A 17833-nucleotide genomic window follows, 5' to 3' on the forward strand; every position below is an offset into this window, starting at 1 on the left:
GATTGTACAAGTAAAACAGGCCTTTCTAGTCAACACTCAGCTAGGGTAAAACACACACTGCTCCCTCCTGGAGCTGTGGTTTCCTGTTACTGTGACCTACCCTTACTTGTTGCTGCCCCAACCTGATTCAATGGTTATTACAGAGAACAGAATAGGGAGCCTCCCTCTGCTCCATTGCAATAATGCTCCATTCATTGGCCAGCAAGGTGCACTCACACATCAAGGAACTGATACCTTCGGGGCAGACTGGCCCCAGATACTGAACACAACTTGGCTTTTCTTTTAAAAGGCTTCTTATTCTGGAGTAGATACAATTTTCAGTTGTGCCCAGACAGATAAAAATACAGGCCATTAACTGAACAGGTGAAGAGACCAATAGGGAACTCTGCATTGGGTGCAGATCTGGACTTGGGCTGCAGGTGAGATGTGCCCTGGTGAGGAAATATGTCCACTGTGACCTGTGCTTGTAGCAGTCTGGGCTGTGACCCAGTTCCTGACACCCTTCTCTACGAGATCGGCCCATCACCTCTGTGATATGTCCATCTAGCCATTATAACCATGGCATTGACATTGTCTCACACTGAAGCACAGCATAATCTGAGTTCACAATCACCACAGCCATATACTTCCTTCTGTCTCCACACTTAAGCATGTGGGGCCTTGCCTGGCCAGAAGTCAAAGGTCATAGAACCATAGGGTTAGAAGGGACCACAAGAGTCATCTATTCTAACCCCCTGCCAAGATGCAGGAAATGTCATGCCTCTTATCAGCTGTCATAACATAGCTTCCCCAATTGAATGATACTTCCCACATGGGCCTTATACGAACAAGCCGTGCTTCTATAATCCTTCACCTTTAAAGGGGCATAATCACAATTTACTTGGCAGGATTCAGCAGGAAAAATTATCAGGGTATAAGCCAACCTAGTCAGGAAGCAAACAATAATCAATACTCTTCTTAGAAAAATAAACATCACAATGTAAAAGATAAAAAACAGAAATCTTACAACCGACCCACCTCAACCCCCCAAAAATGGCTGTCTCCCTCATATAAAGGCCAGAGAAAGGGTGTTTTCTGCTTATACAGAGTTAGATGCTATTGATAATTCAACTGCTAGATAATCGATCTCCGTGGTAAATTCAGTCTTTGTTTATACTTGAGTCCTTTTATTCTACGATGTGTCAGTGAGAGCGGCAGCTGTTTATTCTAACCATAGTCTCGCTGTGGAGTGATGGAAAACCATCAGTATCACTTTTTTGAAAAACAGTAATCCAATTTTATGTCTTTCTGAATGTTTCATGCTATTAAGTCATTGCAGTATCCATATTTATGTTACAATTATTTTCAGTCCATTTTTTTTCAGTATCTATCAATGAGTTTATAGTGTGAAAGGATTGTGTGAAAATTAATGTGGCACCTACAAGAATCATACAGTAGCTTTTATTGTCTATGTACTGTTCCGATACGCAAAAATAAATGCATAATCATTACTCTATAATACCCTAACTCATATCATCTAAAAAAAATGGTAGGGGGGCGCAAATATGCTTGCTCACCCAGGGCGCTAAAATGCTCAGTTACAGCTCTGGTCAGAATGTGCAGACACCCTGAAATGTGCAGACAACCAGTTCTTTGAGAAGGGGACTGCCCTATGCATCTCTATGGTCTACTAACAAGCTCCACTGTTCTAGGAAGCCCCACCCACACCATCCCAGCACATGACTGTTAGAAAGCAAAGGCGAATGCAGTGAGCCTGCCCCACTCACCCACCCAAGATACACCCAGTATTCTGGTACTACTAGGAGAAAGAGTCAGAGGGGAACCCCTGTATTGACCCTAATGAAGAGAATCCACTGCTGGCACTTGATAGAAAAAGGGGATCCCCATACCACTGCCCTGCCTCTGTGGGACCAGGTGGGCTTCCTTGCCACCTCCACTCCAAGTTGGGAGAATGGCCCTGGTGTGGGGGCAAGGCCACAGGGGTCCCCCCATTTCATAAAGTGCATAGGGCTTTGCTTTGTCTTAATCTGGCCCAGAGTGCAAGAACTATAACAAATGTAGTGCAGTCTGTGGCTGCGTTATTATTAATTATTATTATTATTGCCTTCCCATGAAGCAGCCAGATTCCCTCAACACTGCACAGCACTCTCTGGTGAGTGTAACCAGGGGGAGGGAGGAAACTGTGCTGGGGAAGTGGCCAACTTTCCTCTCTGTGTAGGTCACTGGTCCCCAAACTTTTGAGAGTCATGCCCCCCCATTCCCCTTGTCCATACCCCTCTGCCTCCACCCCCTGGAGCAAGGGCCAGGAGCCAGGCTGCAGCTCCTGGGGGGGGGGGCGCGCGGACAGGGGGAAGGGGACTGAGGCTGGGGTCACAGCTCGGGGTGGGGCTGGGGACGGAGCCACAGCCAGGCCACGATGGGGGCAGCAGCCGGGCCCAGGGCTGGCAGCCAGGGCCCCAGCTGGGTGTGAAGCCATCTCGAGGCTGGGGACAGGGTCAGGCCCAGGGCCCAGGACTGCAGCTGGGGGCAGGGCTGGAGCAGAGCTAGGGCCATGGTGGAGTTAGGTGGCACCCTGGGGGGGGGCGTGCCCCACAGTTTGGAGACCTCTGGTGTAGGTCATGAAAGACCCACACTGAGTTCTTTCAATGCTAGTTTTAAAAACTTATTTATTAGCATCTGAATAGTACAGGAAATCCTCTAAAAGTGTTAGGGACAAATACATACATTTTCACTACTAACATTTTCTCTTGCATGCTCATGAGTTTATATTGTAGGTGATTTAAGTTATATCTAGGCACACTACAACAAAAGTCATCAATGGCCAGTGGATAAATCTTGATCACCCTGTTTATGGAAGGATATCTTGCCTAACACCCCCAGAAAGTGATGTTTAAAATGAAGCAGCCCTACTGTAATTGAAATCATATGCTCTAAGGCAGTGGTTCTCAAATTAGGGCAAGCCCCTAGCGGCGCAGGCCGAGGGATGTGCTGGCCGGCCTTCCTGCAGCCCCCATTGGCCTGGAGCGGCGAACCGCGGCCAGTGGGAGCTGCGATCGGCCGGACCTGCGGACGTGGCAGGTAAACAAACCGGCCCGGCCCACCAGGAGCTTTCCCTGAACAAGCGGCGGCCCTAGTTTGAGAACCACTGCTCTAAGGTATGAATAGGAGGATTCTCGTGTGCTAATCAGGAGGGTGAAGGTAGTTAGCCATTGTATAAACACGGACATGTATTTATTGCCTGAGAAATGAGCAGGCCATTGTGCACCATTGCTCGCAATATATACACTTGCTTTATCTGTTCCCTTCTGCAACCAGCAAGATTAAAAGTGATCAATATTCTGGCATTTGCTGAAGTGGCACTGTTAGAGGGCTTTCCCTCAACCCCCCCACTTCCCTGGTTCTTGTCACGCAGACAGCAAGCAGCATAAGATCAGAAGTCCGAAGCGCAGACAATGCGATGTTTATTAGGGTTAGTTTCCAAGCAAGCATATTCTGAAGCCCTTCACACCAGTCGGGCTTATCTCTATACGCCGATAGAATCTGTTCCCCAGTGTTCCCTGCCCAGCTGTGATGCCGCAGAGCGTTTACCCTGCATCCCCTTTCCCGGCTCTGACGCTGCAGAGCATTTACCCCATGTCCCCATTCCCAGCTCTGACGCCGCAGAGCCTTTACCCCGTGTCCCTGTTCCCTATTCCCTGTTCCCTGAGAACAAGGCCTCAGACTATCCTAGTGAGAGAAGGCCCATACACAGGCGGACTGTGATTTTGATTCTTTGTTTTATACCTCTATAACTAGCTAGGTGATAAAAATACACCTAAGTTTTTAAAGTATGGGCCTTTACAGGCAGACCTGAATATCTATATTCTAACAGACACACTCTCTCACATTTAATAAAATGAAACGGTCAACTTTAAGTGGGTTTGATCCAGCTACCAGTGACTTTTTAACTGCACTGTTATGTTGTGACCAGGAAGCGCTGCACAGAATGGAGAGCCTTTGGTCACACAATTCTTCAGTTTTCACTTCAGAGCGGTACATATTTTAAACATGTAAATATGATGGCAACAGGCAGGACAATATTATTTAAAGTACTGAACCACAGCCTTTAATGCCTCTTAAATAAATATACACCCCTCTCCCACCCCCCCACCCCCGCCCCACAAAAGTCTAGTTTCACTCTTCTGTCTCTACAAGAGCATTATGTTCAAAGAACAAGAATGAAAGTGAAGCAAATAGATTCCCAGGGACCTCTGGTCTATGGAACTTTTCATCTGGTAACCTCTTTGTTGGAGAATTCCCATACTTAAAAAAAAGGAGAGAAAGAGTTCACAAGTACTGACACGCAGCAAATATTTGGATTTTAGATGACCTAGTTATGCAACCCGTGTCCTACTTTGCTGAAAGTAACAATATGCTCCTAATTTCAAAGTTGAAATTCTTAATAAAAAGTCCATCTGGATATATTTAAGAGACCCACATAAAACAGATGGGTGGGAAAGTTGGCAGTATTTTGATTTTAGCCATATATAAACAGCCATAGCATTTTTTGTTTGTTTGTTCAATGTAATAATCAAGGCATTCAGCATAGTTCTTGCTGATCCAATTAGAATGGATTTACATTAACCTAATTGTGCTGTGAGTATTTTCTAAGTTCCAAAAAGTTCTGCTTCGGTTGGCATTTTGATACTCCTGCCAAATGAACAATGCCTCATACTGGGTGACTGGAAGCAAGTGAAAGAAATTCTAGATACACCATGCTAATCTTTGCTAGATAGGTAATTTTAGACCATATAATCGTTTTTCTGTTCTAAATTAACTTCTGCAAGTACCAGATTGTGTCTCCAGATCGAAACCCTCCCATGTAGAAGTGGGTGGGAGGGGAGAAGGTCAGCTGCCTCTGCAGCATCGTCCTTCTCTGCTTTCCAGGCCACCACACGGGGTTGGGAAGTGCCTAGAGCTGAATTACCTTTCCCACAGATCCCCCACCGCAGCAGGGATCCTCCTTTTTAAGAGAAGTAACAGGGGTACCAGTGGCTCGGGGTGGGGGAGGGTTCGTGGTTGGTGTTGCCATGGCATCAAGGGGAAGAGGAAGGCATGCTGAGGGGCTGGAACTAGTGCAAAAGCATGGTGACCCCATGTGAAAGGCCTTCACTGCCTATTGATCCCCTAGTCTGCTGTGGTGACCAAGTATACTCCTAGCTTCTTATAAGTTTTCTGAGCCACGAGACACAAATCAGAGGCCTCCTATGGGTTTATTTTGAGACCTGAGCTCCAAACCCTAATCTAATTCTAACCTGGATCTGAAGAGGATCCTGTGGCCCATTTTTTAGTATAACTCATTGGAGCGGCAAGCACCACTTGGCATCGATTTAGTAGACTATTGTACAAATGGTTATTTTTAAACAATGGACTTTTTCAGGCTACATATCTATCTGCAATGGCGTGGCTCCCATCACCATAGTATCCCAGCACCTCACAATCTAATGTGATTATTCTACGAACCATGAAGTAGGGAAGCATTATTATCCCCATTTTACAGATGGGAAATAGGCTAAGCGAGTTGCCCAAAGTCACACAGGAATTCTGGGGCAAAGCAGGGACTTGAATTTCCATCTCTCAAAGCCTAAGCTGGTGCCCTGACCACCGGACCAAGGTGGTCCTTTGAGGCACAGCATTTTTTTTTTAATACCCATTTCAGACATCTGTCGTTTCCCCTTTTATCAGGCACTAATCTGATTTGCTGGTGGTACCACCCCCATACTGTGGGACGGGTGGATGCAGAGGATCTTTGGCTCTTACCATTAAACAAAGATGGGAAATTTATTCAGTTTGTCTCCGCCTGCTCTCCCTTTTCCTTATGCTTGCTGTTCCGCTGCCACCTGCATCCCCTAACATTCCTTGGGCCTGAATTTAAAATGATAATCCCCTCCCTCATAGTCTGACAGTTACATCTCCTCCCTATACACAGCCTAGGAGGAAAGGCAGGCAATTGTCTGAGGGGATTAAGATTTATACTGAACAGGAGGGCTGCCTGACTTCCTCAGCCTCCTCACATGGGCCCGTTAGACTCCTGCCACCTCTTCCTTGCGTGGCACTTCTCTGAGCTGGAAGAGATACTGTATCAGTGTCAAGGCTGAGGGACAGAATAAAGAAAGATTTTGTTTTTTAAAAAATCAAAAGGGCATCAAAGGCAAATCTGGCTGACAAGTGCTCATCAGTTAAAGTTGGAGTGACACTGGGTTAAATTCTGCACTCATTTATACTAGTGTGAATCTGGCATAACTATTAGTGTGGTACTAGCCACAATGAGGTTATTCAGGTTTGTACCAGTGTGACAGAGAGCAGAGCTTTGGCAAGGTCTAAGTACAGAGCGAGTGCAAAAGTCCAGAGGTGGGAGGCACTCATAAAAACTGAAGAGATGTGGGACTTTTAATGTTCAATTGTCCTTTTAAAATACTGACCCTTAATAACGGGATGTGACTTCTGTTCATTGACACAGCTACAGCCCCTTTGACTGCAGTGGAAACTGCACTCCTGTACTCGAGTGAAGCATTTGATTCTGTGCCAGGATTTTAAAAAACAAAACAAAACAAAAAGCACATTTTAAAGGCCCATCCCATCATTTTTATCTTAATGTAGCTTAGAAGACAGGAATGTTATTCATGTACCAGTATTTATACAAAAGCTTCTACTAACATATGAAGGGTTCAAATTCCAGGTGTTATACTGGTACCTTGTTAGTGAGAATTATTCCAAGGACTAGCCTGCTGCCTGCAGCTCAGGTAGTGCTGAACTACTACTCTGTCCTTGCTTCAGTCTAACACATGCAGCTATTCCCTACTGAGTTGAAGTACTTGTCTTCTCTTCCCTGTCAGTTATTCACAAAGTAATAGGCCAGGTTTGAACTTGGCTGCCCATTTCGCCGTGACCTGCTGACTGGAGAGAGACAAAGTTTACTTTATTTAAACCAGAGTTGTCTAGAACTAATAGGGTTGCACTGACATTTTTATTTCACTTGTCAAATGTGTGCACCTGACTCCTTACTTATTCAGGCTCTCTGGGGAGAGTTTTCCTTTTGTCCATGAAAGTGAATTTAGTGCTGATGGAAGGGGTCAGATTGACAGCCTTAGAGGCTGAAGACTCCAGTTTATGTGCAGAACATACACTGCATGGGTGGCATCACTGCACGCTTTCCCACACTGCCATGTGCTTGAAGAGATTTATGTTCAAACGTCATGGTGACAAAGGCCATGTAATGACTTGGCTGGGGAGTGACAACATCTGGGAGTGTGAAGCTAATTTACAGTAATCAGACATATGATTCTCAAGTTACTCACCTCGAAGTATTCCAACTGTTACTTTCATTACGCAAAAGCAAAGATCATAGACTTCCAGTTGTCATATCAGGTATCTGAGCAAGTTTTGCATCATTTCCACTGCTTTATCTAGTCAAATTCAATTCAAACCAGGGTAGAACTCATACCATATTTTCCCTAAAGGACTACATTAAAGCGAGCACACATATGATCATTTTAACACTTTCTCCCTACCCAGTTACCATCAAGACAATGAGTAATTACTCTGGAAATCGTTATTGCTTCCTTATTAGTGCTTGCGGTCGAGGGAGTCCTTTAGTGCTCAACAAAGATGTGTGGTCAACATCTTTGAAAATCAGGCACAAGGACCAGGGTTTAAAGATATTTAGATGACTAAAGATGCAGATAAGGTACCTTGCGGGAAGTGCTTTTGAAAGTCTCACGAGGTGCCTATCTGCATCTTTAGCCACTGAAATACCTTTTAAAAAATGTGACCTTAGGTAGCCCGAGTTGAGCACCCGGAAGTGAAATCACCCCTAATGAGTGAACACTTTTGGAAAACGTAGGGCCTCAACACCACTGGGCCCAAGTTGGCCCTTAGTAAAATGGAGATCACATTTCTTCTACCTCACAAGGCCATTGTGAGACTTTATTCATTAGTGTTTGTAAAGTACTTTGGCCCGGATCCCCAAAGGTAGGGGCCTATATACCTTTGGGGATCTGGGTTGTTGGACAAAGAATGAAAAGTGTAAATCATCTATTATCTTCCTGTACTGAAATAGCATTCTTCTAGCTACCATACCCTAAGTCCTCCTCTACAGTCCTTATTTTGACACCATATTATGAACATGAGCTGCATCTACCTCAAAGTTTCATCCAGTGCATTTATAACCACATTGCAGCTGCTGTCTGCATTTTCACTTGTGCTTTCACTCCAGTGTGATCATAGCCAATTGTAATCCCTTGTATTTATAGAATTCCACTACTATTCAAGTTAGATTTTTTATACTATGGTGATGGGCGCAGTGTAAGAACCTGGGTAAGAAAGAGGACTAAAGAAGGTGGGTGGATTTTTTGGTGGGTTTGTTTTGTTTTGGTAATTTCCTAATAATTTAAATGTTTTGTCAAAGGTTGAAGTGAAATGTGTTGCTTTTGCACATGATCCTGTGAACTACCAGACAGGACTAATTTGCTACTACTACCCGCTTTGTAGTGATAACAACAGTAGGCTCTTATAAAGTGTTATTTATCCATAGAAAGTCCTAGGAGGATCATAGCTCTGTTCTGTTTTTAACCTTACTGCGCTCTTTACAGCCTGCTAAGTTGCTGATAGCATTGGAGCCAGGACCCTTTGGGTACGTCTACACTGCAATTAAAAACCTGCAGGTGGCCAGTGCCAGCTGACTTGGGCTCGTGGGCTAAGGGGCTGTTTAATTGCAGTGTAGACATTCAGGCTCAGGTAGGTGCCCAGGCTCTAGGACCCTGTGAGGTGGGAGGGTGCCAGAGATCAGGTTGCAGCCCGAGCCAGAACATCTACACTGCAATTTAACGGCCCCTTAGTCTGAGGCGTAGGCAGATGTGGGCCTTACTGAGCGGGTGGTCCCTTATCAGACAGATCAGGTCTGACAAGGCCTGAAAGCATGCTTCTGGAAGGAAGGCCCTGGCTCGCATGGAGTCGAGAACTACTCTAATGAACTCTATGCAGTGCCACAGTGTCAGCGATTGGGACTGGCGACGAGATAATGACCTGTGGGATAGCAATTGGTGCTGGTAGTAGGGGGACCAGCGCCTCCCTCTTGGTGAACCATGTCGGGATGAAGGTGACCATGACCGCAGTGCCGGCAACCAATGGCGAGCATCTGCCGACCTGGATGGAGGCTCCGGCGTCCGTCGACCTGGAGGTGGCGAGCGCGCCGTCGTCTCAGGGGATCTGTGGCACTCCACCGCTCCCTGGGGAGCCTTATCGGCCAGCTTGCCCTCTTGGGGAGCCTTCGCCAAAGCTTGTGGCACCTGCTGCACTAGCTGCGTGGGTGGAGACCTGAGCTGCTTCGACGCCTGGGGAGCACATGTTGGCGATGGTGCCGTCAAGGAAGATGGTCCAGTACCACTTTCAGGACTCGGAGGAGGACCTTTTACTGGGCTAATGGACCCTGCTGGAGAAGACTGACTGCAGGGCTCTGGGGTGAGCAGACAGCCTAAGGCAGTTCCTTTGCCCGCTGACTCCTGGCCTTTCTTCACTGGTGCCAGGGAGCCATACTTCTGCGCCTTCTTTTTCGGTACCGGTGACGGAGAGCGGTGCTGGCCGGTGCACGGTGCCGGTGTACTTTTTACTGATGCCAAGGTGCTCGGTGACTCATGCCGAGAAGGCTCAGACACGGGACAGAGGACGGACTCCATAAGGAGAGTCCGGAGCCGAATATCCCGCTCTTTTTGCATGTGGGGGCCGAAAGTGCTTACAGATGGCACTTGTCTTTGACGTGTGCTTTGCCCAAGTACTTGAGAAAACTGTCATGAGGGCACTAACAGGCATAGGCCTGATACAGTCTGCACAGGGCATGAAACCCGGAGACCAGGGCATGCCCTGCTGGGGGCAAAGGCCCAGCTGGGACCTTAATAACTAACAGCTAATCTATTAATGGGTACTTAACACTAACTACTAAGAATAACTATATACAACGCCTTAAGGCACAAAGTCCAAAGGAGAAAACCCGCTAGTCCTTGTCGAGCAAGAAAAGGCACTCCGACTGACCACCACGGGCGGTAAGAAGGAACTGTGAGGGCATAGGTCTGGTGGCGCCTGATATACCAGCAGATGGGCACGGCATTCAAGGGGGCACCACAGCCGGTCCTACGGATACCGCTAAAGCAAAAATCTCCGACGGCCATGCGCGAACACACCTAGAATGGAATCGACATCAACAAGCACTCAAAGATTATTTAATGTGATAAGGAATCATTCACTGTGCTTCTATATTGCACAACAGGATGAGAGTTAAGGCATTAAATGGAAATAAAGTTAGTCTTTAATTCAGTTATTCTTTAGCTCCCATTACAGGAAATGCTTCTTGCAGCTTTATTGTGATCTCTTACATAGGCCTAGTTTTCTCTACTGCCAGGAAAGTGGGCCAACAGCTACATCATGGAGACGAAGGAGCACAGTGGGAGAGAGACTAGAATCACATATACTGGTACATTTTCCAGAGGACAACAACAAACTACCAATCACACAATAAGCAGCTCTGAAAAGAAGGAAATCAGAAATTTTGGCCTGTCTTCACAAACTCAAGTGCCTAAAATTAGATGCCCACTGCTAGCCTTAGGCACCTAAATAAATATCACAATGTTCAAAACATGCTGAGCACCTGCAGCCTCTACTGATCTTAATAGAAGCTGGGTTTCTAACGTTAAGCACCCAGGGTGACAAATTTGGCTTCCCTCAACCATTATCAAAGGCAGGGAGCTGTGGCTCCATGACAGGCTCCCCTTAGCTCACAAGAATGTCCATACCCCACATCCATGGGTTCAGTCTACAGATTAGATGAGACTATATCTGGATGGGAAGAATCAGAAAGCAGCTGTATTCTACAGTTTATGCCCCCTCCAGGACCAGAATATATACGGAAACCAACAAAAGAATTAATGCTTCTCCAAGCAGTATTAGCCTGTGGAGAATCCCTTCCCTGTTTCATACTGCACAACTATATGCAAGATCTAAACAGAACCATGCAGCAGTGTGGGAAAAAGCTGTAGGGGATTGTGAAGAGCGGGTTGCCCTTCAGAGGTCCTGGGAGCAGAGTTCTCCTCACATGCCTTTGGGGTCAAGTCCCATGCCCCTTCTGCAGCCTTCTGCTGCTTCCAAGAGGAACATTCAGAGGAAATACTTTGAGGTGACCCTCTGTCCTCATCCTGCAGACTTTGCCACAGGAGGGTATAGTATGGGTTTAAGAAAGCTCAGTGCCTAGAAAGAAAACATGAAAGAAATCTAAAGCATTAAAAAAAAAATTGGTAGATATTGATGCAGTAGTTTTATCAAAGGATCTAAGGAAGAGCCAACACAGTGACTCAGCTATGACTTTGACTTCCTATTGGGAAAGATACAAGAGACTAAAAGATAGAGTCCGAGTCAGTACGGGAAAAATGAGATTTTTTTACTCATTTCAGGCTAAAATGGCAGCAACCATATCTGCTTCTCCATTGGACTTTGCTGGTGCTGGACCCAGGAAACCTCTATGCCCCAGACTCATTTACCTCTTGTTATTGATCCCTCCCACCACCTTTGATATGCATTGTATATTTTAGCTATTAATGTTGACACATAAGAATTGGTTAGATAGTTAAAATTATTCTAGATTTTGCTACAATCCACAGAAGCGCTGAACAATAGACTTCCATGGGGTAGAATCTGCACTTTGATTGTGTTAAATCAGGTTGATAAAAACTGAGTCTCTCTAGTTTATTTTTTTTTCTAACATTGGAACAAGGCAACAGTGTTTTAATGTTAATTTTACTAGCTACTGTAGGCACTTACGCTTTATAGCCCTATGGCCACACAGTCTGATCATTTGTTTTAAAGTTGTTGATATGATTTAGTAGTACCTTATCTGTCCATCACGTGAAGGTAGCTGTGCCTCAGATTTTCCTTTTGGTTTGGTAGCTTAGTCCTGCAGCTGAACTGAAAATCTCCACCCCTTTCAGGGGTAATTAAAGTCCATACTCTTTACCCAGTCTCTTTCCCTGGTTTTCACCCCCATCCCTGACAATCTCAAAATCTTCTCCCTTCAAAGTACAACAGCAACACCATGCTGTTCCATCGGAGAATAAAAGGAGCCTGTGCCTTCCCAAGTTCCCGCATCTGGCCCTCAACATTGAAGCAGGTGTCAAGTCGGACTACCAGCTCCCCCTGCTAGTGACCCCTCCTACCTCCAAATACTTCCGGCTACAAACACTTCTTTCTCAGGGCACCTCAACCAGCTCTTGTCCTTTTTTAGGTGTCTTCACAGGGCCTTTGTCTGGCTTTTTTCTGAAGTTCCTCCTGCAGGTTCTTTTTCTAAACACTTTAGCTAGAGAAACCTATTCACTTTTACCCCTTTCCTAGTCCCCTTCCAAAGACTCAGAGCAGATCTTTCTCCTTTCCTGATCCCTCTTGGTCTGAGGGGAAAGGACTTCTTTCTAGCCCTGCCCTTTTCCCAGCAAGCATGTCTGTGAGACCTACAGCTCCCAACCATCCCTGGGAACTAAAACACCCAGAACACATAGTGTGGAAACATGATACTGTTGGATATAGGTCTGCCTTTAAAGGGGCCAGCACAACCTGTTACAGCTCTAAACTGGTCTCTGTTCATTTTATTCTGCCCCATTCAGCTGCAGTTAGTACACAGAAATGAGGTGATCTTGGGCAAGAGTGGTATTTTAAGTCAACAAAATTTGTTCTATATTTATTTTCTGCCATGCAACTGAGTATTGAACTACATGAAACCAAGGCCGTCTTCCAGATTTGGTTTGTGTTGCCATCAATTTGCATCAATTCCAAACACACACAGGCTTTGTGTGTGTGTGTTTGTGTGTAAATATATATATTCTCTCTGTCTCTCTCTCTCTCTCACACACACACACGATGCAAAAGAAAAAATATTTTTATGTGATAGAATAACCACCAAACATCTTTCTCTGAAAATTTGTTTAAATGTATCTGCTTCTGTATTTGGAAAAGGATTCAAAATGGAGGACTGGATTTCTATAACACAAGTCCCTCTCACAGGATAGATTATGCTATTATTGGACCTGAGCTGAGGTTTCATCTATAGAATACAGCTGACACAAGTTAAGTGTGGGGTGGCTTTGGGGCTATCTAGAATTCTTGAATTGGCTGGTTGAAGCCATTTTCCTATTGTGTCGATGCACCACATGTAGTCTCTTTTTATATTTCATTCTCTTTTCTATTATTTTTGGTTCACTTCTGCTCACAGTTCACATTTAACAACAAACACGTGTCCTATAGCTGCACACAGTCTATAAGCAGGAATCTGTCTCTATGACCACCCGCTCACAGTTGCAATGCAGTTTGATAGATTGCTGTTGTTTCAGAAGGCCTAGTTACTGGAAACTCAGATTTTTAATTTAAATGTAGTGTTCATGAAAGGAGACAGCCCACCTGACAGCATCAGGGACTGCAGTCTTTTAGATATCTCCAATGGATCGAATCTTACTCACCTTTACTCTGGTAGGTATTCCTATTCATTTAATTGGGAATATGCACCTGAGTAAAGGCAGGAACTTTGAAAACTACTAATAAAAAGTGCTATACAAGAGCTAGGTATTATTAGGATCAACCGTGGGGATAGCCCCACACTACCTACATGTCTTAACCCTGATCAAGACGGATGCTCCTTTACAAGAGAGAAGACAGTTCATTGCTAAAGATGAACGTGGCTTTTCTGGGTGTGTTCACCAACTATCAACCCTTTTCCCAAAGAGCACCAACCCATCCATCAGATGATAACTTTGAGTTGCTAATGACCTGGGCTGGACTCAAACTACTGACTCAGAAGTGAATATTACAGACACAATGGCTGCCTTGCTCCCTCACACATTCATGTTTTTGTGCCATATGGACACTAGTTGAGCACCTGCTGGAACAGAAGATTCTAGAACAAAATAAAAAAAATCATGGTTATCTTTTGCAATTTCAGCATCACAGGGTGTGCTTTGATTGGTCGCTTAGTTTTACGTACGTGTGTAAGAAAAAGCCCAAAGTCAAGACCCAATGAAGACAATGGATGTTTTCCCATTGACTTGACTGGGACCAGGAGTGAACCCTCCCTTTATATTAATGGCCCAAAGCTTTCAAACTTGGCTGCCTAAAGTTAGTACTTAAAAACCATAGTTAGACCTGATCAACATTAGAAAAGTTGCACTGCTTTAATTAAATCTTTTTAAATTGATCTTGTTATAATCTTATAAACCTTATATATAGATGTACCTGAACCAGCTTAAACCTTGCATAAATCTGTTTAGTTACACTGAGTTAAGCCAGAGTTACATGTCCGACTTAGAAGCCTAAAGGTATGTCTACACAACAAAGAAAAACCCATGGCTGGTCCATGCTGGCCAACTTGGGCTTGCAGAGCTTGGGCTGCAGGGCTGTTTCATAGCTGTATAGACGTCCGGACTTGGAAGCCCAAGCCCTAGGATGTTCTCACTTCACAGGATCCTAGAGCTCAGGCTCCAGCCTGAGCCCAGAAGTCTACACAGCAATGAAACAGTCCCGCAGCCCAGGCCCTGTGAGCCTGAGTCCACCAGCATGGGCCAGCCAAAGTGTCTACTGGCTGTGTAGGCACACCCATAGGCATGTAGGAACCAAGTCCTATTGATTTTCAATGAGACTAAGTCACTTTTGAAAATGCTCCTAAGTAACTTAGGTGCTTTTGAAATTTTTACCCAATAATAATAATAATAAAAATCACTGACATTTGTGGGGTTTTATTACAACCATTATTACAAAAACAGCAAAAAATAATGCAATGCTTTTGCTTAGCTTTTTATTCCATCATTATGGCACAAGATAGAACTTCAAGACAACATCATTGAATAAGTCTTCAGCTTCATTAAAATTAAGACTAGCATGTTTTATAAAAATCTTTTTATATGATACATTTTCCCTTATGTGAAAAAAAAATCCTCTTAAAATACTGAAGTACATTGCCACCTGCTGGTCATAAACATTTTTGCAGTTTAATAACACCAGAACTTGTGTAACAGCAACGTTTAACAATGTAACATATAGTTATTGAAGGGGGGAAAAAAACCATTTCCCCAAATTTTGGCACAATATTTATACAAAAAGCTGTGAACTTCTCCAAATGTCATATTCATTTCTAAAACACTGCATGTGACTCCTTTATGAAAATACATGTAAATGCTTATTTCGATTGCTTTGTTTTTTGTTGTTTAAAAGGAAAAGCCATATTTCTTTCTACTACATGCCTTATTTAGTTTTATTTTTTTAAATTTGGATTCCAGTTCATTGTTTTAAAACAATATATAAAATCATACACCTATAAATATATATTATCTATTATATACTGTATATATAAGATTGTAGTTGATCTAGAATGGGAGGGTAAATTTTTGCACTAAATCTGTTAGTTTGATTTAGGCACAACTTTACTCTTGATTGATTAGCTGAACTGCTTCCTAACAGAATCTAAAAAAAAAAATTCTTTTATAACATTGTATCAAATTTTAATTTTGTTCACAAACTTATATTTATAAGAAAAAAATATTTGGTAAATAATTTCCCCCCTAGCTTACTACTACCCTTATAAAATATATGGCTTTTCATGTTTCATTCTATTTTAGTGTTTTTATAGGCAGTGAACAGAAAGACATTTCCCCCATTAACAAATTGTTTAAAAGCACAGAAACCAGCTTGTGCACTTTCTATAGAATTCCAACGCATATTATGGTAACATAAGTAAGTGCAGTGATTTTTTTTTTAAAAAGGCAGTCCTGATTGATTGTCATTTGTATACGAACTCATAATATATGATTATCATACATAACCCAGACTATACAATCATCAAAACTGCAGACATATAAATACACCTTAGCAACACCAAAGCAATAGTTTTATCTTACACACAGTTTATGCATACAAAGTTGTTAGACTGAAATGTTCATCTCATTTTTCTCTCTTAAAAGCTTGCTATGAAACAGGAACATACTGTATTTGTAAATGGACTGCTTGACAGTGCTATTAAAGATTTAAAGTGAACAAAGTTTTTAAAAAATGAAATTTACTTGGTATGAAACAAAAAGTTTTCTAATGTCACTATTCTTTCCCTATTCAAGAGAAGCGTAGGCTTGGAGGGCAGTTCTCTGTAAGAGTCTGATCATACAAGGGTTTCAGGGAGGGCATCTGGGTTATCAGCTGATAAAAGCTCCCAAATTTGCCACCGCTCTTTTTGCCAATCATGCCAGTCTGGCTCTGATACATTTTTATTGTTCTGATTATTGGCTGGAGTAGAATAGGTGTTACCCACTTTGTTCTGTGAGGCCTGCCACTGCTGACTGGAGGTGGATTGGTCAGTTGATTCAGCTGCTGGTCCTCCTGCTGCTATGGTCCCCAAACTTTTTTCTGGTCTTTGAAGTCTCCACAATGAGTGCACTGTTGAAGAGACAGTTGGTCGCTGGGACAATGCAGAAGTTTGTTTTTTTGGGCCAGGATAAGGGGGTGGTGGCCTCTCCTTTCTACTTATATCTTCTTGTCTCAGGTACGAAGGTTTAGCTGTTCTTGGCAAACAACCCACATTTGAGTCATGCTCTGTAAGGTCCTCTGCGCTACTTAAAGTCAAATGCCGCTCAGACCTTGAATTGGACTGGTCTGAATTCCTCCTGCCACCTTCAATTTGCGAAGTACTGCAAACACGAGACACTGGGGGATGCGGCCTACATTCAGGAATGGCAGCAGTAGTCTGACTCCTTTGGATTATTTGCTTTCCATTGTCCAATTCTGTGGCACTACCCTGCCACCGAGGCCAATTCAATGATAGGTTCCCTTGGGAAAGAGAGCACCGTCCAGGTCGCAATGAGCTGCTTTCATAAATGTTTCCATATGAACCTGACGACCAGAATAAGACAGAGAACATCAATATGACACACTAACATTTTACAAGTTACCACTGACTTGTTGCATTATATTGGCAAGGTCGGTGTTGGACCTTTATTATCTGAACTGTACCTGTTATATAAAGCTGGTGACTTTAATACTTAGCACTGACATAACGCCATATAACTTCAAAGTGCTTTAAAAGCAATAATTATACAACATTCCTGTGAGGTAAGTAGGTGCAGATGGAAGAAAAACTGAGGCCAGGGAGTTAAGTGGTTTGCCCATGATATACAAGGTGTTAGTAGTGGAGTCAGGATTAGAATTCAGGTCCCCTACCTCCAAGGGCTGTTCTTAAGCCCCTAGCATACACTGCCTTTCAATTCTATTGTTCTGCTTTAAAGGAGATGAATTTCTATTACCTTATCTTGTGGCTCATTTTTAAATGCTGCCATATTTGTGTTGTGCCTCTCTTTACCGGATATATTCATAAAATAGTAAAGTAAAAAAACAAAATGGGAAGCAGAGGAATTGTTTAAAAACCCCTAAAGATGTGTCTAGAATGAAGATTCACCATTTAAAAGCAAACAAATGAAGGCCGTTGATCTTATAAACATGCATGCACATGTTTAATTTTATGTACCATGAGCAGACCTATTGGCTTCAGTTCATAGTGCATATGAACGTGCTTAAGCCTTTCTCAGACTGGGGCCTAAAAAGTATCAAAGAAATGTCATACCTGTCATTCCTGGATCTTTGGAGCCACGTTTCAGTGTTGAATGCCAGGTGCCCCAGATATTGAAATGATCCTCTGGAACATCTACAGAAGAAGTAAAAGAACATGAAATGATCTCTTATAAGCACTGAATAGAAACACATGAATGGAACAATAAATAAATTAAAGGTATAA

The 17833-nt window shown here is 43.5% G+C and overlaps 1 protein-coding gene across 4 annotated transcripts in view; it reads right to left on the minus strand.

Moving 5' to 3' along the window:
* Nucleotides 1-16129: 16129 nt before the first annotated feature.
* Nucleotides 16130-17833, minus strand: part of LOC113406221 (rho GTPase-activating protein 6-like) — a 450389-nt gene continuing 448685 nt past the window's right edge. For all 4 annotated transcript variants that reach the window (XM_026649577.1, XM_026649580.1, XM_026649583.1 and 1 more), the window contains exons 12-13: nt 17663-17743; nt 16130-16935 (exon numbers count right to left, since the gene is read on the minus strand). In XM_026649577.1, the coding sequence (XP_026505362.1) occupies nt 16208-16935; nt 17663-17743 (809 nt within the window). In that variant the 3' untranslated portion in view covers nt 16130-16207. The remainder of the gene's footprint in view (nt 16936-17662; nt 17744-17833) is intronic.

This window comes from Terrapene carolina, unplaced genomic scaffold (genome assembly GCF_002925995.2).
Source record: "Terrapene carolina triunguis isolate 2854851 unplaced genomic scaffold, T_m_triunguis-2.0 Scaffold23, whole genome shotgun sequence".
Lineage (NCBI taxonomy): Eukaryota > Metazoa > Chordata > Testudines > Emydidae > Terrapene > Terrapene triunguis.